Source organism: Cariama cristata, unplaced genomic scaffold (genome assembly GCF_000690535.1).
Source record: "Cariama cristata isolate BGI_N322 unplaced genomic scaffold, ASM69053v1 scaffold24957, whole genome shotgun sequence".
NCBI lineage: Eukaryota > Metazoa > Chordata > Aves > Cariamiformes > Cariamidae > Cariama > Cariama cristata.
This window is the reverse complement of record NW_009628815.1, coordinates 52,326-76,525: the sequence shown is the minus strand read 5'-3', so window position 1 is coordinate 76,525 and position 24,200 is coordinate 52,326. Positions and strand designations below refer to the sequence as shown.

Below are 24,200 nucleotides of genomic sequence, written 5' to 3'. Positions count from 1 at the left end.
TGCTGAATGTCCTAATGCATCTTATTGTGAATCTTCAGCAAATAAAACTTCATGTATGAGCTCATGATGTGCTTTGCTGCTGGAAAGTCACAGGCTCTGTGGGAAGCTTTTTATCTTCCCAGCAGTCAGTTCTCTGAGAACATCAGTGCAGCTACTGTAGTTACCTGTAGATTACTTGTATTTTCTCACATCTGTGTCCAGCAATCTAAACCATGATGATAAAGGGTCATTAGGTTTTGAGTGAGGAAGGGGATGGACTAGACAATTTGCTCTGATAAGCTCCTTGTTGTGAGCGCCGGTTTAGAATGTGAAATACAGGCTTAGGCACATTCTCAACTCAAAAACCAGTGATCTCAGAGCACCAATTAAAAATTACACTCAGCCCATCTTAAACTACATGAACACATCTTACCTGAAATTTTTACAATTAATAATATTGCAATAAAATAATTCTGTCATGGTAAGAAGAACATCAACTGTCTATTAGCCACAAAAGAATTCAGGTACAATTACTAAGATAACTGCTGTTTGGAGCACAGCAAAGCAATTTCCCACAGTGGGACTTACAGTTCAATTTACCAGTTGGGCAAATATTTTGTGCTCTGTAGTGGTCTACAGAGTTAACAGTTACCTGTAACATTTGAGCAGTGTTATACTTGGAGAAAACTTTCTTCAACCTAAACAGGTGTTTCAGCTTTATCTGTTCCCATGAACACACATTTTTTTCCAACCCTGTTCTAAGAACTATTTTAAGGCTTTTGAATTAACATCAAATGCAAATTTATGAAAGAGCCCATGGCTCTATTTTCCCATTCCAAGCTACTCACAACGAGGTCTTGTAAGTTACAGGCTACTTGGAAGAGGGATGAGAATCACCACAATGTCACCTATAAAATCACGTTAGTCCTCAAGTAACTCGAAGAGGCAGTAACAGGCTATTTTTCCTTACAGGGTATTCCTAATTCAGTAAAATAATAAAAAAAACAATCACATGAGTTAGACAATACTGTCACAAATGGAGAGACATGTACCCAAAAATGGAAGAAGGTTGCATTTTCATACACAGCCAAACCAGATTATACCACGAACACAGTATGCAGTGAGAATGTTCCACTGACATGGTCAGTGATGGAGCTGTAAGAATCCTTTAAAATACTTATAGTGAAATTTTCTGTCAAACTCCAGAGAGTATCATGGTATTATGTTAGGTAATAGACAAATACATGGAAAGACAAAGGAGCCATTGAATATTTCTTGGTCAACAGACAAGTCATCACAAGAAATTCAGAGACTTAAGAGTATGAAGAACATAACTACTACACTTCCCTCTTCTCAAAATTAAAGATTAAAATAATTACCATTCAAACACAAACTCATCAGCTTAGATAGTTCAAAAGGGTTTTTCTCCACTGCCCTTGCAGAGACGATGATATCCTGCTATGTCGCTTTTGAGGCTTAATTTCAAGTCAGTGAAGAAAAACAGAAGACTGATATTTTACACAAAAAATTAGGTCTATTTCCAAAGTAGAATAATAACAATGCATGCCCATAATGGATTTTCCAGCAAGGTTCAAAGACAGCATTTGAAAAAGTGCTTTTTAATTTTATCAGTTACTTTTATTTTGTACATATACATCTCCTGGTTCTGACTTCTGCAAGAGGACTAGCTACATGCACCACACTTGTATTATTTTTTTTTATTACTACATGGCTTTTAATGAAAATGCAACATTTTGAGAACTAACATTAACAGTCTGCATCATCAGAGAAAATGAATCCTTAATAATTATTCATACACCAAGTAACTGTAAACCCAAATCATTTCAGAAGACCTGAATGTGTCAAGAACTTTGACAATTATGACTGGAGCCAGGAAACTGTAGCACTGCAGAATTTCTTATGAATTTTTCTAGTTACTTTTTATAAATGCTGTCCTAGATGACAGCTTAATGTGTACCACATGCAATATTTATTCTTCTTCAGTGTCAGACTGTCTAGCCATCCAAGGAAATACAAAGAATGTCACTTATTAGGATAAAAGCACGAGGAAGGTAATCAAGGACATATGTAACATCAGCCAATCATGCCCTATTTCAACATTCTATTCCATTCATAACAGTTCAACAATTATTTGCTTACTGATAACTTGCTTTCAGGCTGTTTGTGTTCCCCATAATGGTGGTTTGCATTTATTTTGCTCTTTAGAATTGGACACTTGCTGTGCCATGCATGTTTGTCAAAACTTTGTATCTTCTGTCAGAAATAGCTTTAGCATATCAAATCATTTCTGTTTGTCAAAAATCACTAATAGAACAATCTAGTTACCTTCTATGCCAATAGGGTACTAACATAACTAGAAATCAGAAACAAAAGGCTATCACACAACCACACGCTACTGCAAGACAGGCAGCTAAACCCATGTTTCTGTGGAATATACTTTGAGCATGTAGCTGTATCTTTATGGAAAACCTAAAACATAAAGTAGACTTTTACCGGAATGGAAAAATATTTCAGAAATACACTGTCTAAGCACAAAGATATTAATCTTGTTTTTTAAGCCTGAATAACTAATTCCTTACTAGTCCTTCATGTCTCTCTACCATATATTTATTTATTTTACCAAACACCTATATGGAATACTTGCAGACATCCTATCTGCTGATTCCAATCTATCTGATGGACTGAGTTATAAAAAAGCATTAATTCACAAAGACAAGTAGAGCAGGCAGACAGAGGGAGCCAAAGACAAACATTTACCCTCCAAAAAGTTATTTTTAAATAATAATAATTTAAAAAATCCTATGTGAAACTGAACACGCATGAACATGCACGCAACTCTTCATTAATCTGAGTATCCTCGGACTTAAAGATTTTATTAAATAAAACCAAGTATGGATTTAATGAGCCTCTGAAATAAAACATAAGCTGGAAGAACTATCACATGTTTTAGATTGACAACACTGTGCAGGTTTTCAGTGTATTAGGTGTAAGATTTTACTTTTTTTTTTTTTTAAATAAAAGCCATTTGTTTGGATTTAAATACATTTTCACTTCAGAAGTGTAATATTGTGCCAGTGCATGAAAACAAGAGTGAGACTTGATATACAGTGAATTTGATTAATGCATTTTCATTGTTCAACTCCATGAAGTACAAAACCAGCACACGCACTTACTCTTTCAAGATCTTCTAAACATCTCTTCAGGCTTTTGAAACTATTGCGAGAGCACAGTAAATCCTAAATGTTATTTTATTTAACTTCCTTCCAAATTAACAATAATTAAGGTCAAGCATTGGTAATACAGGATAATAAGATACCCATACCAAATGTTTCATTTGACAGTTCTTCCATTAACCATATATAACCTATGAACTTTCCTCTCCAATTTAAACATGAAGAAGCATCTATTCCTGGTTTCAAAATAAGGATGTGTAGTTCTATTCATTGTAAAACTAGTGGCTATTAACATCTGAACATAGTCATTAATATTAGTCATTAGAAGAAACTCAAGTTGTGAAAATAAAATACTCTGCCAGAACATTTAGAAAGTAATCTTTCTTGGGAAAAGTAAGCACTTAAATGAAAACATATTTCCATATACTTAATACATAAAATTGAGCTCTAAATAACAATAAAATTAAAAGGAAAACTATTAAAAAAACCCCCACAAATAAAATGCATTAGATTTTCAAAATAAAGAAAACTGTATATGTCAGTTGTTAAAAAAAGAATTTACTTGAAAATGTAACCTTGAAAAAACGGGTGGTAAACCCACAGCATTCTATATTTCCAACTGTATAAAAGAATCTTCCTTCTTAGACGTTCTTTTTCTATTTATAATGAATGATTTTTGATTGGCTGATGTTCCCATTTAGCCCTTATTTGTAGAAAACAAAACAACAATCCATAAAGTATTCCCCCAGAGAATGGAGATGCTGCAGACCATTCGTGGAGAACAATTTCAAGATGAGTATTGTTCCCAGTCCCCATAAATATCTCAAATACGAACTGCAGTCAGAGAAAGAACAGTAGGTGAAATAAAATTAACTTCAACTCTGAGAGCTTGGACAGATTAACAGAACTCTGTAGCATGTGATAGCAAGAAATGCTTCAAGACAAGATCCAGACAGACAAGTTCAATAAGCAGAATTTTAGAGGTACGTACACATACTTGTTTGCAAATCAGATACACCAATACTGAGTAACAGATTATGAAAGGAAAGTTTCTTACTAATTTGGACATTGTTTAAGAGATACTATTATAGTGATACTGATTACAATGCCCAATCCAAATTTCCCCATACAGATGTTTTTGCAAAAGCAATGCAAGTAATTCTTTTGTTATTTCAGAATAGGAGACAATATTATCAGAGAGTTTTTTTGCTTAAAAAAATTCTAAAATGAAAGCTCATCTGCCAGTTATTACAACTATCGATGTGTCTACCATGAAAATGAAAGACTCTCTTTCCTCTCAAAAACCACCGGTTACAAGCAGCAAGGAGGTGTCAGATCCTAACAGAGAGAAGGAGCTACTTGCATTGCTCCCATCGCACCAAGTGAGACCACAGCCACTCACCTCTCTACAGTCATTCAACAGCCTTCCTCTCCGTCTTCCAAATTCTCAACAGATGTTAAAAGCTGGGGACACATACCCATAGGATCTATTTTCCCCTTGATTTGAAAGAGTAATTTATTTCCTTTATGGACTGTGCACAACTTCTGTTTCTATGTTGTCTAGCTGACAAAGACAGGCTAACAATGCTCATTCATTCTGAAAGACATAGGGCTCAATACATTAATAAGTAATAATAAATAACATACCATAACTTAAGAATAACTAACTGTTATCAAGAATAATAATCTCTTGCACAATTATCTAAAGCAAAAAAGGGCAAACCGTACCTTTATTTAAAAAAAAATAAAAAAATCCTACTTTCTAGGATAAAACCTGCTTATTAATGGGACAAATTCAAGTTTATTCTCTGAGCTCATAAACCAGACCATGACATATGTAGATCAGTCTCTACCCCTCTTTTTTGTCAGAATTGTCCTGAGGTTCAAATATGCAGAACAAGGTAACGTGATTCAGCTATAGCATATAAGCTGATAGCATTATAAGTGCAATGAGAGAAGTGTATCTGGACCTTTGTAACTTGACATAAAATATCAACAATAAACACAAAAATGCAGGAGAACGGAGCTCATCTTCTCAAAGTACATTTAGACACTTATTTTCAATCAAAGAATAATCTTTATCCCTGGGAAATTTCATTGAGTAGACTATTTCCTTCTCTTTGTCTCATCAATATTATTACATTCAAAAATCACTGCAGTGAAAATGGCTGTGCTTGTAATAGACATGAGACAAAAGAGTGAGGAAACAAAAAGTGTTCTGCTTCTTCATTAGTAACAATGTTTCTCATTAGGAACTTGAAATGTGAACGGGATTTTGACAGAAACATCTACAGGCTTACAGGCACAGTCAAAGTGCTTTACTCTAAAACAAGTAAGAGTGAAATCACTACTGAACTATTCACCATTGGAAACAGGATTTGAAACCTGCATCTGAGGCAATGATACGAGACGACAGCACTGATCGGTTAGTACTCTGGTCTCCTCCAAAATCTCTGAGGACCTGTTGATGGGGTTGCATTGATAATGGTCAGGACGAACAACCCTGGACTGGAACATACTCTAAATTACAGAATCTGGCCCTCAATATAAAAGCTGAGTTCTTAAGTTGCTTACCCTTCCCCTTTCTTCCATTCTGTAACAAAGACAAGTGAGAAAAACACCTTCACTGTTTCCATTTCAGTGTTTAAGACTTCACTGGCACAGAGTACTATGGAAGAGAGCTGCCTATTCTCCTAAAGAGGATAGTCTGAATCTAAAAATGTAAGCCACAAAAAGCAAGATGAGACACTCTAAAGCTAAAAATCTCACTTTAGGTTATCAAAAAAAGGCATCAAGCTACTGAAGATTCGCAAATTCATTTAGTTGCCAGTAAAACCAATATAGTAAAACTATCTAAAACTATGCATTGTCAAAAGCTATGCCTTAACCTACAATAAATAAAAGGGAAGCATTCTAAAGAAGAATTGATTCAAAGAACTGGAAATCTGAATTCAAGCAAGTAAGCAGTAGCAGCATTCAGCGAAGGACCACAACTACATACAACACATACTTAAATCGCTCCAAGCACATTTGGAAGGCCTTTGAAAAAGAAGACCGAGAGAAAACAGTTTCTTTGCACACATCATTCAGGAGATAAATCACTGATACAATTCCAGAAAATAAACGTGCAATTACTAGACAATATCAGTATTTTTACTGGGTAACTTGATTCCAAAGTAGAGAACATTTCCCAAAAACATTTTGTCTATGATTTCACCAGCACCAACACTTTTAGGGAAATGGTAAGGAAAACTGAGGCATAAAGCACACGTTTCCCAAACGGTGGAAAGTTAAGTAGCAAAAAATTGAAGTAAGCCCTTTACACACCATACTAGGAAGAAGGAAGAGCAGTTATTTATTAGTCTCTGCTTTCTCCATATCCACTACACAGTAACAAAATCTATACTCAGAACTATCTCTGCATCTCAGGTTTGTTTCTAAGCAGTTTAAGCATTCTTCAGTTTTAAAGAGACTAAAGTTTGAAAAGGATGTTGTACCTCATGATGCATTCAGAGACAGGAATGTGTCGCATTGCGATGATTTTGCAACAAAGTTTACATCATTGTCTTTGACAATCTCACCACATACCACTTTTCTGTGGAAGTCCCTCTCTTCACTGCTTATGTTATCTATACACTGAATGAAACAAAGTTGTGTAATTAATTGATTTGAAATCTAGTGCCACATTATTCTCTCCTCTAGTACTATATATCTTAAGTAGTATGTGTTTATAAAGGTGACAAAAATATTTATTGAAAAGCCCCAATTCCAATGAAGATCAGGAAGAAGGAAAGTTTCTAAAGTATTCAGATAGTATTTACAAATAAAGATGCCCTTTCCTACCCTGCACAGGTTTGGATAACTTTATATTTAGTTAAGTTTTTGCTTGTTGAAAGCTAACATCTATTGCTTTAGATTTTGCCTAGGAAAATCCACGTGTTTCAATACAATAATCACACAAATTACTTGATTCTCCAAACTGCCATGGCAGATTAAAAAAAAGTATCATTAGCAGGCAGCAATTCATAAGACTACACAAGCCAACTATAAAACTGGTGGATCATCCAAACTCAAAGCTGCGGTTGTTCAATGTTACAACTGTACCCACAAAACTGTGTATAAACAGCTCAGAAATTATGGTGATGACAGCCAAAAAAAATAGAAACACCGAGAAGAGCATCTGGAGAAGTAGAAGAAAAGGAACAGAAGATGGGAAGCAAAGCAGAATTGTTCAAAAGGAGGTTTGGTATGACATACAGGTGGTAAGACAGCGATCAGACACACAGCAATGAAGTTGAAAAGTTACTTATAGCTGCTTTCACTCAGCACAGCCCTACTGATGTGTTAATGAAGTGTTAATACATAGTTCTTTTGCATTACTGTGATAGTATAATCAGCTTGATGCACACGGATGCTCTCAGAGAATATGAGAGGCTCTCTGGGGTATGGCTATGTTGGGCTGGTATTTGGTGCTGTGGTATGCTGGGCTCTCATGGATCACTCACAACACTGCAGAAACTGTTCTTCATTACTCTGGTCATCCTGCTCTCTACAGGCTGCAGCCTTCGATGAGCTCTAAGAATAGCTTCAAGCTACCTTTATCTGCCCAGGACAGGCCTTCCCAAAAACCAGGAGGTTCCCCTCCACCACCACCCCCCTTTTTACCAGTTTCAAGACTCAATATATCCTAAGTAAATTACTGAGGCTTTATTTCCTGACTATACAACCTACACTTCAGCTACTTGTAAGTGTCATGTTGTAACCAGGTGGACTGAAATTTCTGAAAACAGCTTCACCATACAGCACTGCCCATTTTTAAAACATTCCAGAAACATTTTATTTGAAAAATTTTACTGTCCTAATGTTTAGGAGCCAAGACTTTACGTTCGGCACAGAGCAAACTCAGTACCAGAGATAAACCATCGCATTTGTACAAAAGTCCATCCAAATCAGAAATTCATGTCCTCAACAGCAAAACCACTTGAATTTAACACTGAAGAGTCTCAGTGATTTAATCTCTTTCTATAATACACAGCACCTACACACAAACAGAGCACTGGAGTGAAGCTAGACTTGCCCTGGAAGGTATTTTTGTGTCTGAGGCAGGGTTATACACCAGAGCTGAGAGCAAGGACCCATCTTCCCCATGCTTAGAGACATGCTCCCAACACCTGCTGTTACCCAAACAATATGCATTCACATTCAAACGGATGGGGGGACTCCAGAGGGGGAGGCAAAGGAAAGCAAAGCAAAGCAGGAAGTCTGGTGAAAGAAATCATCCAGACCAAAGGACTGGACTGGAACTAAGCCAGCAAGAATGGGATGAAATCAGAGAAGAGGGAGAGACAATCTGGCAAAGACCCACGGAGAACATGTCAGCTAGGAAAATGGTGGGGAAAAAAGTCTGGGATAGACAGAACAACTGAATGAAAAGTCACTGGAATTGGTAAGACAGAAGACTAGAAGTCAACTGGCAATGTCAGGCAAAGGTGCTGGAAAGAAAGACTGCCATCAGGTTGATGGATAACAAATTAATTTGTATCAATTAATTAATTTGTATAAGACATATTAAAGAATAACTGTTTATTAAGCAAACAGCATGCACTATCCCCTACTACAGTAGGTAAGTGCTCTATGGAAAACATATGCCATCCTCTAGTTAAAACAACCTGAGCTGTAAGGTACTCTCCATCAATCAGGCAGTAAAGGTGCAACAGGAAGCGTAAATTCTGGATCTTGTTAACTTTGAGTATCTAACTTCACAGCTTGTGTGTGCAAAACTGTATTTATACACAAATAATATAAATAATCTTTTAATATTTTTTTAAATACTTCAGTTGCAAGGCAGGGACAATTTTTTAAAATTGTAATTTTCCAAATCTGTCAGCATAGAAGACAGCCTTAAAAATCATTAAGCAGCTACGTCAAGAAAACACCTTAATACCACAATGGCATTACAACTTACATTTATGATTTAAAGAATGCTACATCAAATACATTCTCAAATATATTTATAAGAATAAAATTTATCTGCCTAAATGTCCATGACTGTATGTATATGTAAATATACGCTTAATGCAATTCAGAAAATAAATGTAATTCAGAAGCTGAAGGTAGCGAAAACTGCATTCTGCCCTCACTGCTGTATCTTGCTACATGACTAATATGCTGGTATTTGCAAATAACTGTTTGCTCTAAGTGATGTAATTCTGTTTGTCTCTGCACTGCAGAGGTTCATTAACAGCAGCATCCCTCCTTTTAGGAGAGGAATGACGTCTAGGTATTTGGTCCAAATGGGATTTTTTTTTTGGTTTTAGCAAAATTTGCAAAATTCATCTATTTCAGACAGCACTTGAAAAAGGACTGAAACTTGGATGGTGAAAGGAGATTGTGTTTCTGTAGGACTAAGATGGAGACATTTCACACTTTTATTGAGTCACCATATTTCTAATTGTAAAAGAGATGGAGCTGGCCTGCAGCTGTTCTTTCCCTTAACTTTATTTCCTGTGAATTTATTTTCTAAGATTCTTAAATACACATATTCTTATACTACTTGTTAAATCATGTTTTGCTTCAAGGTATGTCATGTTAATATTACTATTTCCATTAATCTTTGTTTCTTTTGGTTTTTAAAATATCTTTTTGAAAGGTCTCAAATCAAAACGCAGGCAAAACACTAAGGAAGAACTTCCACTCTGATTTTTTTTTTTTTTTTTACATAGAGATCAAATATTTCTTGCTAACCAATTTAAGAAAAGTCTGTACAAAAATAGTATCTCCAGGACTTTTCTAAAATCAGACATTATGTAAGGGTGGAAGAGAGGCTTTGGGAGTATGGGTTTTTTTGTTGTTGAGTTTAAGTTTTTTTTCTTTTCTGGTTTTTAACAGGCGTACTGAAGCCATGAAAACCTTCTGGATAGCATTTCTTCTCTCGCCATCCTCTTGCCCTACCAGCACATGACATTGCCTTGCTTTTTTGCTAAGACAGTAAAGACAGAACTATTAGATCTATTCTACCACTGGGCATGTACCCACAGAAATACAACCAAGAACACCAAGTCTCCATTTACCACCAGGTAATAACTTTCTTTCCTAATCAGTTTAAAAGTGAAAGACTGAATGAAGGAGATTAATTCATACTCAAGCCTATTGAGTCCTCCTTGTACTTTACCCTTGATATTTCTTTCTTCATGTCAGATTCCCCCCGTCCTTTTTTTTTATTTTTTTAATATTTGGAACATCTGAAGCAATATGGAAAAGATGAATAAAAAAGGATTATTCACTCTCATACTACAAGATCTAAGGAGCATCAAATGAAATTATGATGTGGCAGATCCAAAACAAGCATAAGGAAGTACTTCTCCATATAGCACATAGTTAAACTGTGGAAGTCCCTGCTCCAGGATATTGGGATGCCAAAAGTATACTTGGGTTCAAAAGGTCAATGGCTAAATTCATAGAATAAAAATCAGTCAAAAATTATTAACCACAAGTATATCATATCTGGCTTAGTTCTACAATAACATATTGCAAGAAGCTGGACACATACACTCTGTTTGCTTCATCTGTTCTTATAATCTTCCCTGGACGTCTGTTAGTATCCTGTCAGAAACATGATACCAGAAAAGACAGACCTTTAATCTGACCTAAGTATGGCTCTTCTAGTTTAAGAACATTAAAAATGCTACAAAAATTAACGTGGGAAGATGTTATTTATTATGACCTATATGCCACCTTTCTAAATACACAGGAGTAAGATACCTCAGGCGATGTACCCTATTCCATCAACACCCAACTTATTTTTGTTAACAGAATGTGTACCGTAACATTTTGAGAAACAACCCCTGGAAAATAATGTTAGCACACATTTGGATACTCAACAAGTCTGAATTATATTAGAGAAAGCAATGTTCAAAAACCCCTATCAAGTCTCAGATGACTTAGTTACGATGCTATAAATACTAGAAAATATTTAGCAGCGTAATCAGCTCTTTAAATTACAGTCTATGCATAGGACGAAAAGATTCACTTGTTTAGACCTGAGAAGTTGAGTCAAAAGATCAGTCTATGCAGCTTTGACATGTACAGTATTCCTGGTGCTCCCTGCAAAGAATAAGTCCAAAATACCGAACCAAACAGTATGCTAAGCATGGTCCACTACATCCGCTCATTAATTAGCTCAATGTATTTCATAATTGGAATCCATATTATGACCCGCTAAAAGCACCCTCTTTAGCAAGACTAAAACATAAACCTTTAATTAGGTGAAGGGCTGATAAATCTCACATCCTGGATTTATGTGACATCCTGTGACTCAGAAAGCAGTTTTAACTGAAAACTAATAGGCTTACGTAGAAAACTTTCATGATAAAACTCAAATACATGTATACCATGTTAAGGTACTAGTTCCATATAAAAACCATTGTGAATAATTAAAAGAAGGGCTTAAGTACTCAGTTAGAGCACAGCAATATGTAGTGAGAATGGTTTCAGTGGATTCCCCCATACAACATCATGATTACTGTCATCTGATCATAATACAAGTGCGACTAACACAGCTGCTATGTCAGCTTCTCTTCAGGGGCTAGGTCTTAATCATAAATCAACTGAATGACTAATTCAACATTGTTAAAACCAGCAAGTCGCTGCTTGGAGCCATTCCAGTTTTTACATCTTTCAAAAGGTCAATACACCTACTCAAACACACAATAGTCCTATCTTTCACAGTGTTTTCTTCTCTTCTTGGATTGAAAAATAACATGTTAGCACTTAAATGTAAGTGTGTTTTAACTAACAATTAAAATGTTCATTAATTCTGAAAGAGTGACCCAGTAAAACAAAGACAATTTTAGTTTTCCTCTCTACCCACAATCAAAAAGTCTCTCCTCTCCTTTGCTGTTTTAAACACTTTTATAGTTGTAAAAGTCTTATGAAAACCTTTTACTGGTGAGCATTTCCTGCATTAACCTTACTTTTGTTATAGTAATATTATGAATTAAGCTCAGACAAACTTTTTCAACTTGAACGACTAGTCTAAATGTGGCTTGCATCTCAAATATGAACCTCTACCCCTCAAAATAATAACAAAAATCACAAAGTAAGTGGCATCTAACAGTAAAATATATTCTAATCATTTACATCTGCTTACACCACACAAATGACAAAAGCCTACCGTTAGCATTCTTCATAGAAAACATCTATTCTGTTCTTAAATATAAAACCTATGTTGCATAAACAGAGGATTTAAAGATGTGGCAGAGTGGCTGAATGAAAGAAAATGGCAATCTTTCTGGTTCTAGTAGATGCCTTTCCCTATCACACAATGTTTCCCACTCATAAATACATGACAAATACTTCCTCAATCATTTTTTACGAGCAGGGATGCACAGGGGGTAGTCAATGGCTAGCTTGAGGGAAAATAGGAACAGCAGGAGGCAGAAACTGTACTGAAAATGGCTATGTGGTAAATTCTCTTCTGGAACATCACTCAGCTACCCAGGCTTTGATCTTTCAGCTACAATTACACTCACATCCATGAGATCTGGATATACTTTTTAAAAACTAAATCATTAATTGTAATAGAAACAGTTAAACCATTTCGTTATATGACTCCTCAACTCAAACATCTGACTTTTACAAATTAAAAATTGCAATTTATACAAAGATTTGCTTTCAATTGAGTTTAACTATGTCATCATCACAACTAGTCTCACAAAAAACACGGGGTGACTGGCGACAGCTAAATCACAGACTGGCGTCTCCTAAGTAGTCTGTCTACCATTAGGGTCTGGGAAACGGTATTTACTGTACAATTAGAGCCAGTGAGCTCTACCTGTAATCATCCAAATACAGGTGCGAGGATCCTTTTTTGGACAGGGGACTTCCCCGTTTTCACATAAGCTTCCACATCTGTACTGTTACAGCAAACCTTAGGAAACCTCAACATTTGTACTCAGAAAAAAATATCACCTGACAAAACCAGAGCAAATACTACTACCCTGATTTTAAAGACTTCCTTGGTTAGAACCACCTTTAATGTTTAAATTGTCATATCAAAAAAAAAATTCAAAGGAGGAACAAATTAATTTAAAATTATAAAATTTGGTCAAATATGAAAAGCTTACAATATTACACTGGTTATCAAGATTATTCCAAAGTCTGTGTTTTGGGCTGAGAGGGTTTGCTATTAAATAAGTTAATTTTTTTTCTTTAATACTAACACAAAATGTCTTGGAGTATCAAAAGGACAGTTTTAGTTGCAGTAATTTCACAGAATTTATTCTAATGATTTATTGGAGTTAACCATCTGACATTAATTATTGTTTTGGCTTCCAGTCTATGAATGTTTATTTTTCAGTTTAAAGCCTTCTCACTCTTTGATATCATATGGAAATGAGAAATTTTAATGGAAAATTGAAACCATGTGCATCTAAGTACTTAATGAAGTACAGGGAGAAACAGAGGGTGTACTTTAGGAGAATTCAGATATTCCGCTTTAGATATTTTTGATTTGTTTGGATGAGTTACACGCATATATCTGTTCACAAACATACGTTTATGCATCTTCAAAATATCTCACAAGTACAGTGTTTAAAGATCTGAATACTAAGAAAAGGTTTGTTTGGTTGGGTTTTTTTTAAACGAAATATCCTGCTACAGATTCTTCTTCATTGTATACTACTAAATCTGTTCCCTCCTCCACAAACCAAATATTTATCCCACCTAGAGCTTCCAATGCTGTACTTCTCAACAGTGGATTCTCACCATATGTCTACCATATTAGGACTGGATCTTCATCCAGTTCATTGAATGTCTGCTAGATTGATTTTGTAACCATCATGTACTTAAGTCACAATATTGATGTCAGGAATACTTGACTAAAACCTGCACTGTTCATGGTATTAAAGTTGATCAAAACAGGCCTATAAACTGTAAGCAAAGTGCAAGCAGTGGCAAGGAAGCCAGGCACCCAACTACAAACAGAAGAGTAGTGTTAAAACGTGCAATTTTGCCATGGTTTGAAAGATTTCTGTGCAACTCGCACAGTTTTAGTCCTCTGGCATTCAATTAATTCCTTTGGAATGAAAAGGATGTTGTTCAGACAATCAGCATTATATAACAAGATAAAGCCATATGTTTATTTAAATCAGTAGTTCTAAATCAAATCTATTTTCTTCACAGTTAATGGATTCATGTAAAAACGTAAGGAAAGAAAGCATATTCTTTTCTATTCTGCACTTTCATTCAGGGTTTCACCATATGCATTGTACTCAAGCAGCATGTCAATGGGAGTATAACAAGTAACAAAAGTGCAACACTAGTTTTTATTCCTATTTTAATTAATATCCTTGGTGATCTTAATGTGCAAGCAATTATTCACCATTGAAAAATGTGAAATAGAAACATAAATTTAGATATTTAAACTGAACACACTCACCACTTGTTTTTCTTTCTAATGTAGTCTTTTTCAGAGAGGTTAACCAAGTAGATCATTGGTTTTGAAGTAAAAAACAAATGTTTGTTCAAAACATCAATCTAGAAATGAAAATACAGGAAGATAATTTTAAAAACAAGTTATACCAACTTGAGCTAATTTTACAACCATTTCCCTCATGGCATGTCTGAGAAGGCAACAGAATTAAAGTGTAATATATAGATCACTGATAAACATAGAATCAGCTGATAAATTTAACATTCAATACACTATGAGTATGAAATCTAAAAAACCGCCCAAACTTTAAAAAAAGACAGTAACAGGTAGCAAAATTAGAAGTCAATTCATGGGATAATATTTATAGCCTACCTCTTTGTCATTCCAATCATGATAGAAGCGGACAGCTTTCTTTTCATCTATTACCCATGTCTTGATTTTGCACATTACATCCTATGCAAGATCAAGAAAAAACAAAGTCAGAAACTCAGCTGGATATCAGACCATTCTCTTCCATGAACAAGGCATGTATATATTAGGATTCAAAACATACACACAAATTAAAAATTAGATAAAACCTTTCAAATTTTTACTCCCCTAGAAAAATAGAAATTGCTGCTTTGAAAGTCACTAAATAGCAATATCAATTATTAAAGCGATACAAATCCCATAATTAGGAAGTTAAATAGACAATACTCAAGTATCATCTCTCGCCGCCACGAAAATTAGCAGAGCTCATAAAATATATGTAAAAGTCAGTACATTTTAGATTGCTTTTCAAACTCAGAAAGACGCGGCATTTCAGCATCCAGCGGGAGAGACCACGTACAATATAAACATGCCATTAAGAAAAGGGAATGGGTGGGAAAAAACACAGCAAACATCCTTCTTTTTTTTTTTTTTTAAATTGTGAGCAAAAGAAATTGAGCCTATTATTGATGATCCACCCTTCAAGAAATTAATTCAAATGGCCAAAGCCCTTTTTATTCCACATTAATTTTTCGCCAACACCTTCTCGCTCCCCCCAAAATGAAACCTGCCAAAGCCTCCATTACACAATGGCAAGAGCCTTGCACTGGTGACCTCCAACCAGCTGCATTCACTTTCAGAACATCTCTCTCGGCAGGAAATCTAAAGGCCTTTTAGTTAGCAAGCTAGTGTGCATTCAGAAGGAGTAACTGCAGGAAGAGCCCAATGTGCTTTGTTTCTCTGGCCTTTCTTCACAGAAAGATTAATCATCTGTGAAATGGAAACGGCAAACAGCAAGTGACACAAACTGAACCCTTCAAGCCTTTCCTCATCAGTTTTGTGGTCGTGAATCCGAAAGCTGCGTGTGGCACAGTTCTCCTTACAGGCAGGTGTTAATAAAAGGCTCTTGGGTCTGAAAGGTCAAACTTGGCTCTTCTAGGAGTAGTACATTTTAGAGTCGCCTATTTTTTTGTTGTAGATAATTTATGATCATGCTTTAAATAATGCATTTTTTAGGTTAGGATTGACGCAACTGAGAATTAAGATCTTCAAAATACAAGGAAACATCCCCTAAACCGTTGAAGCGCACAACATTTTTTGCACTTAATGCTATGTGGTTGAAGTACATTTATAAACAACCACAAATAACATCAGTATTTACTACAGTCTTTTCTAGTCTTGCAGTTGCTTGGGGGGGGAAGAAAAAAGAAAAAGCTCTTCTAAATCTTCAGATCCTGATTTGAAACCCTCCAGGAACAGGACTCCCCACAGATTTTAACAAGGAAGGGGCAAGCTAAAACTTTTAATGAAATCTAACATGTTCTGCCTAAGAATAATCACTTTTACTCTCCTATAACTGAATTTCACTCATAAATGTTTAAAAGTGGCTAATATAACACCATTTCCTACAAGGAGAAGATCAAAGTGCTATATTACAAATGCATTATGATTAAAAAAGCACTGTGCAGCTTTGCTATTAACTGTTCTTTAAACCCTAAAAGGCTTCCCATAGATCTCACTTGGCACTGCATATACAACCTTTGACAAGTAATGTAGACCATTTTTATTCATTGCCTAAAATTGTAGGCAATTATGTGCGTCACACTGGCCACCTGCAAATTCTGAATGCCTGCTCCAGTTGTCAGAGCAAAAAACTAATGTCGGAGGGGATTAATCTAGGGGGAGAGAGTCCTCTTTAATGGCTCCAGCAGGTGAAATGGCCCAGCTGGTTACTATGATGAGTGGCCAGAACAGCTTATGTAGAGACATGCAACAAGATTACACATAAAGAAGAAAACAGTGGTACCATCTTATTTTTAACCCTATATGCTTTTCATTTTTTAATTACTCAGTATAAACAAGATAAGAGAAGCAATTCTAGCGATAGGTACTTTTCATTTAAGGTCTTTATGCTCAGTTTTTGTTTTAATAGATACATAAAAATCAATACAACCTCCAAGATTCCTGTTCAGCAGTGAAGGAATTCCAATTACACACTATTTTGGGTTTTAAACTAATTCTGTAGGCACCTACCTCATAGCTTTTGGCATTACAGTTCCCCCCCAAAAGCAATGCATTATTGTATATAAATCAGAGTCAATAAAAAAGTGACAGAAAAAAACATTATAGCACAAGTTATCAAAGCCAATCCTTTTAGGCTTAAGCAGCAGTTAAATGTTTTTTAAAATCACACTGCAAGCGTAGCTACATAACGCGGAACCTCCAGAAAATTTCAAGCATCAATGCAGCAAATAAAGTTTGCTCTTTCTAAAGCCTATCTAAGCACATAGTTGCCAATCAGAACTCTTCCACATTCACCTGCTACCTATAGCAACACATTTAAACCCATTTTGGCACAGACCTAATTTTCCAGAGTTCTCATTTAGGTACCTCAGTTGATGCTGTTTGCAACTATTGTCCTAAAGGAGTAAACTATATGGCTAACTTCTGCAGGGAACGATGACCAATAACTGAATGTGCTGGGGAGAACCGACAGCTGTACACTTGCCTTTTTTTTTTTTTTTTTGGTTTTATGGAGAAGGTGGTAAAGTATTGGAAAACTTTCTTTAGATAAAAGGATGGAAACTTATAAGCAAATACAGCATTTATGTCTGAAGTTGGTAAGGCAGTAAGACACAAAGAAAATATTTTGAAATTATTATTCAAAGTCAAATTTTCTCTGATGGACTATCTGGGCAGTCGCACCATGCAGCATGTAAGGCAGACAGTCCAAAAACAAAAAAAAGGGACCAATGAACTCAGATTCCCCTGCATCAATGCTGGTGTCCCATTTAAATATTAATGACAGTATGAAAAAAGGCAACTATTTCCACATATTTCTCTTTCACTCAGCTGCCCCAGTACTCTAAACAAACATACAAAAAGCAAAAAGCACATTTTCAGGTTATATCTCATGTAGCACCATTTTTAGTTTTATTAATTGCTTCTGTTTAGGCCTGACGAAAGAGTATGAACTGACCTTTTTATCTTCACTATCACTGTAATAGTCATTTAAACACATTTAATCATTACTCCAGTTAACTCTGAGATGCTTAATAACAGAATACAATGCAATGATCCACTTTGTTTCATTAGATCTGGCCTCCCCAGTTGCACACTTCGAGGTTGATCTGTCACCAGCAGAACGATCCACTTCTCCTTGTTTGATGACAGAGGTATTCTTGTTCTGTTTTTCAGCTAGCAACATCATAGCAAGCACCATTTAAGAAGTCACCAAAACCCCCTCCAAAATCCAATTTACTTACAGTTGTCAAGGCATATGAAATACAGCAAGCTTCATGAATATCTAATACCACTGTTTTAAACACCAGTTAATTTCTGATTATATCCTTGGCAATATATTTAGCACATATGAATACTTAGTATATTTAGCCATATGCAATACATTGACCTTAATTTATGTCCTGCTCTTTTTCCAAAGGCAGCAAGTAGTCAAACCACAAATGCTAAGCAGGACTTTAACAAGTCCCAACAGTATAAAATACTATAAAGAAACACGTTTAAATCGCATCTAGGAGATCTATCAAGACATGCTCATGAGACACTACTGTGTAGAAAAATGTGCATACATTAATAAATGCTCTCTATGGATGATAGTAATAATGTGTGCCAATGCCAGATTCTTCTTACAGCATGAGGAACTAAACTGAAGCTTGGAAAACTCACTTGCCTATTTGGCATCAGAGAATTGTGAATTTTCTGTTGTAAATTAGCAGGGCATGTAATTAACTTCCGTAAATTTAATAAAGAAGTAAGCAGTCGTGAGGATTATCACTTCACACTTCAAAGTGCAAGAATTCTCTGTGATCCCGCAGGCAGCGCAAAAGTCTCAGCGACTACAGATAGTGAGTACAGTAGGCTTTTTCCCCCCCACCAAGGGAGATGTTTCTGGGAAGTATGGAGTGTTTCTCAGCACCTTCAAAATTTCAAGATGTCATAGTTGACCAGCTCCCTACAAACACTTCAAAAACAAAAATGTTTTTAATTAAAATGTTGCAATTGTCCAAAATGCTGTAATTTTCACTGTTCTGCTCCGCAGAGAAGCTGTAAGGAGTACCTAAAACATTACCTGTAGCTCTTAGTTCCTCTCATTTCATACAGAAGCCCAACAGCATAGCATATCAAAAATGAAGGTAGTAGCGTATAATTAATATACTCAGATTTCCCTAAGGAATCTGGCTGGTTCAGTGATGTAAGGTATTTAATTCAAAAAACACTGCATACAGTAAATTGAGTCAACACCACCTAACCAGTAGGTCTCAGAAGGTAACGGTAAACAGAAAATCCAATGAGTGTTTCTGGTGGCACTCCAAACAAATTATTTGCATTTCGCTAGTTATCATCTTTCATCAACAACTTAAAAAAGACCACATTAATGACACAAATTCTGAGAATAGTACATTACTAACAACATGAATCTTGTGTGTAGTGACCACAACTGCTAGACAGATTTAGTGAAAGCAAACAATGTTTTTCAGTACAATAAACTCAAGTGCATACACTTGCTAGGTGGGGGACAAGGAAGGGTGGATACAGTATTTACCAGGTAGAGGACTTTCCCCTTGCAAGAAGGACTGAGAAGACTTGAGGGTTGCAAGGAAATGGAACTGTAATGTAACTAATACAATCTTTGAGTATATAAATAGGCTAATGTCCAGTGTGAATTAATTCTACACCTCTCACTGCTGAAATACTGAAAAACTGGAGAAAAATAAGAGGTTTTGAAAAAATGCTTATACATGAAGACTCAGTGTGCTCAAATCTTATGCTTTTATTCTTACTGCATTTCATACATATAATTAACAAAAAAACTCACATACTACAGGGTTTTTCACACTAGCATACAAAAATCAAATGGCTGAAAGTTGAAGCTTGACAAATACAGACTAAAGCTGTGTCATTTCTAAACGGTAAAGATAATCACTGGCACAGCTTATGCAAGTTACAGCAATTTATCTCTAGCTAGAAAATATTTAAATAAAGGTTCATTTTTTTTTCCCCTAAGAGATATATTTTATTTTAATCACAATTGTGAGAATTAAACTGGGATATTGAAGAGATCAAACTAGATAATAATTAGTATTCCATCTGGCCTTCAAAATAGCTATGATGATTTTTCAGATACAGATAGAGACCTATGCTGTTTGAGGTAAAGAGTACTTATAACTAGTTAAATTGTGCTGCACCAAAACCAATTTATTGTGTGCATACCAATTTGCTTGTTAACGCAAGGTGTATGGTGTGCACTGTGCCCACAGTCCTTCCATTCATAGCTTTCCTTGGAAATCTTTTTCAGTTCTATTTAGCATAGCCTCAGTTCTCTGATTTTCCTGGAGGTTTTCTGATGATTTAAAAGAGCGAGGCTGAAGTGACAAAGTAAGAATTTACTGTAAAAACAATGTTTAGAAACAGTGGTATTTTTAAAGGACAATTAAGACAAATTTTGCAGTTTAAAAAAAGGCTAGACCATGCTTTTCATTTGTGTTAAGTGCTTAAATAAGCTGTAGCAGCTGGGTGCAAGAAAGAGAACAAGTCAGGTACTGCATCAACTGCAGTGACAATGAGCTCCTCTGTGGTACAAAACAATGTCTAATCTCTTACAATTCCCTTGCTCACTGACTTTAATAAAAATACAATGGGAGAAGTAATGGATTTAGGACAAGTGTATTATCCTTTCTCTTATTCAATACCTTCTAACAGAGCTAGTACAAGCTGTACATGATACAAGATTTACTCAGAGCTAGATGCCAGTAATGTTTACGAACCACAGCAACTACTTTCACCCCAAAATCCTACAAGCATTCCAGGCAATGTAATTCATGTCAATAATCCCCAAATTCTCCTGTGTGGGTCATTCTTGTGGGTTCTAAGGCATTATACATACAATGATACAGTCACTTGTAGCTTCTCAAAGAAAAAAGCAGACAAAAATACAGAAAGTAGTCTATCTACAAGTGATTATTTCTAGCAGTTCTGAAATTCAGAACAGCGAAACTACATCAAAAAGTAAAATGAAACATTTTCCACAGAGTTCCACTAAACTCTTCTCATTGCATTAGTCTACACATACTTATTTCCAAATAAATCCATGTGTGAATGCATTTGTTCTAGATGTGAATTAAGCCAACTGAAAAAGGTGTCTTCTTCAGAATACAACTATTCATTCATGGAGTTATTTTGGTATATGTATATACTATTGAAAAATTACACCACGGCTCGGATCTAGATATACCCAGACGGACATTATTTATAAAAGTATTTACTTTAAGCCACTGTTCAAATCTACACAGGAAAGATCAGCCTTGACAGAAAGTATTTAAGCATTGACTTCTCTTTGTCTATTGTTAATACCAAAGAAATCCAAATGTGTATTTACACAGTATGTACTTTTAAGTCAGGCTTTACTACTGATTAATTCACAAACATCTGCCATGAATATTTTCCTGTTACATTCAAAATGTTCTCCAGAATGAACTTTAATTTCCTCTAAATACCACATTAAGCACAGTAAATGGTCCACTAAAGATTTTAGGCGTAATTATATGCATTAAGAATATAAATATTTTCTCTTAATTTTAACAGCCATCAGCAGAAAGTATGTCAAAAGTGTATGTGTACACTGCTCCTTTCCTTCCATCTCCAGTGAAACAAACTGGCCTCTCAAACTTGCTCTCCTCGCAAAAGGAAACCAAAGAAACTGGCAAACAAACAAAACAAAAACTTAAAAAACCCAACCAAACAAACCACAAACCCAACCAATTCATCGCTGTACTCACCCTCAACTTTGAATGAATGGAAGGTGAAAATTCCCAACTGACATCATCAGTTAGAGAAAATAAGAGTTTCATCTATCCGTGAGAACTCTGGCGAGTGTTTGCAGCATGAGATCAGCAAATTCTGCTCGGCACCATCCCACTCATCAGAATATTGCAAGCAGGAAAGATTTTCACCCTGGTTTCACCTAGTATATATTGCTAATGAGAAGAAACTGAATCTACCAAAAGTATCTCCCACACCGTATCAGTAATTTTAAATGAACAAAAACCCCCATCTTTCTAACAGTTACTGTATTATCAGCACAGGATCAAGACACTAAAGGGAAAGGAGGAGAAAGGAAGGGATTAAAACCACTTAAAATATCATTAGGAAGATTTTGCTTTACTCCTCACAGTACATATATACCAACAGATACTTACAGTCTATGCCTATGATCATTGTATGAATTATTAGCTCATTGCCCACCACAGTAATAAAACAAAGCTTGATGCCTTTCTTGTAAGTTAAATATGCACTAGATGGTTCTGGTACCATTACATTAAGAAGGAGTCTCTTAACTGTTCTTTTCATAACTGCAATTACATTTACTCTTACAAAATGTGTTTAATTTTAAAAGCTAATCTTACTTCAAAATTGACAGACTTTCACAATGGAATTTAGATATCTCGCAGGACTTGTAAAAGCACCCCTTTCAACTGAAAGCTGGAAGTTCAAATGCAGTGAACATTGGTCCTGACCTACTGTAGAAGTTGCCTTTCAACTGAAAACTGGAAGCTCAAACACTGCGGACATTGATACCAACCTAAAGATTTTGTCTTCATATCACTAACATCAATAACCTGCGTGAATTCAACTATAAAGAATATTCTTGTGGTCAGATACATAAATCACAATACCATTACCACTAAGAATTATTCTGTGCTGGAATTCGAGATTTGGTACACTAACAAAGGGCTGAAGGAATAGCTATCTACTGCAGAGTCAGTCTCTAAGGACTAGAACTGAATCACGCAGGAAGGGTAATGGGAGAATCCTGCAATAACGTTAACTTAACTATATTATATTGTATTAACTTTAAGACTTCTGTCTCCAGGACTGAAAATCCCATAAACTAAAAAAAAATACATATTTTTAAAACAGGTTTTAAAATTTGTACATTCTGATCTATAAATTCATACATATTTGAATTTTACTTTGAAATCTCCTGCTATCCAAAATGACAGATGAATAAGCTAATAATGAAGTTTAACTCAATATTTTCTCATGTCTCTGCTAATACCAGCACCAGACAGATCTAAAATATAAAATCAAAATTACTCTGATTGCTTTCTGAAATTATATTTGTGCTCTTTTAATACATGCAAATAACAGGGGTATTTTTATTCTATAATATCTCTTTAGAAGGTTATAGCCAACATAGTATTTAAAGGTTTACTGAGTCTGAAAGAATGGTACCCTTAGTAAAAGCAGTCATTTCTAAGAAGGCAGTGAGAACACTTGCAAAACACACAAAAATATATGTGTAAAGGAAGCTATTCCAAGCCTATGTCAACATTACACGTTGCTGACCTTGGACCATATTGTGTCATTGATTTTTAAGTAGAACTTGAAAATTATTTCATTGATGGCTCCTTAACAGCAGTTGGCTATTTTATTTCTGCTGACAGGGGACTGAGAAATCAATTCTCTGAGAGACAGGACAAACAGTTAACACTGTATTCAACTGCAAAGCCAGGTCACTACACAAAGGTGAACTTACCAACTGTATGCAATGTGGGCTTGCACAGAGGAAAAATGATAATTAACAAGTTAGAACACAGGTTCGAGAAGGCAGGCAATCAAATACAGATCTCAGATTGAAGAACTGTTGACTGATACAGGCTGACAATTTTCTTTTTTTCTACTCCTAAACCTTTTGGAGATTTCAGACTATCAAGTTACAGTTGTGGAGGCTTACTGATAAAGAGAATCCTCTAAAGCAGACAATTCATATTTATTAAATACAAAGAATGACTTCTACTTTCAATTAGGTTCCATGAAACACACAGTGAAATCCCCTTTGATGCCAACAATAAGTTTACACAGGTCACACAGAGATTATAGCCTCTCTGAAATCAGTAACTTTTCCTTAGCTTTCATATTAAGGTTATTTGTTATATTCAGCAAACTACCACAGGAAAAACATACTTGACTAAGATCAATATTATTTCTTTTCTTTCCTAACCTCCTCCTTCTTTCTCTAACCTTATATAGTGTTCTTCCTCAATAGATCTCAAAGCACTTTCAAAATAAAAGTGGAAAGAAATGAAAAATGCAATTCAAGTCTAGAT

General features: G+C 35.4%; 1 protein-coding gene across 1 annotated transcript in view; it reads right to left on the bottom strand.

Annotated features, from left to right (window-relative positions):
• The window catches only part of OLA1 (Obg-like ATPase 1), a 102,669-nt gene that overhangs the window by 26,164 nt on the left and 52,305 nt on the right, over positions 1 to 24,200 (bottom strand). The window contains exons 5-6 of the mRNA XM_009704953.1: positions 14,977 to 15,057; positions 14,611 to 14,708 (exon numbers count right to left, since the gene is read on the bottom strand). Coding sequence (XP_009703255.1) covers positions 14,611 to 14,708; positions 14,977 to 15,057 — 179 coding nt within the window. The remainder of the gene's footprint in view (positions 1 to 14,610; positions 14,709 to 14,976; positions 15,058 to 24,200) is intronic.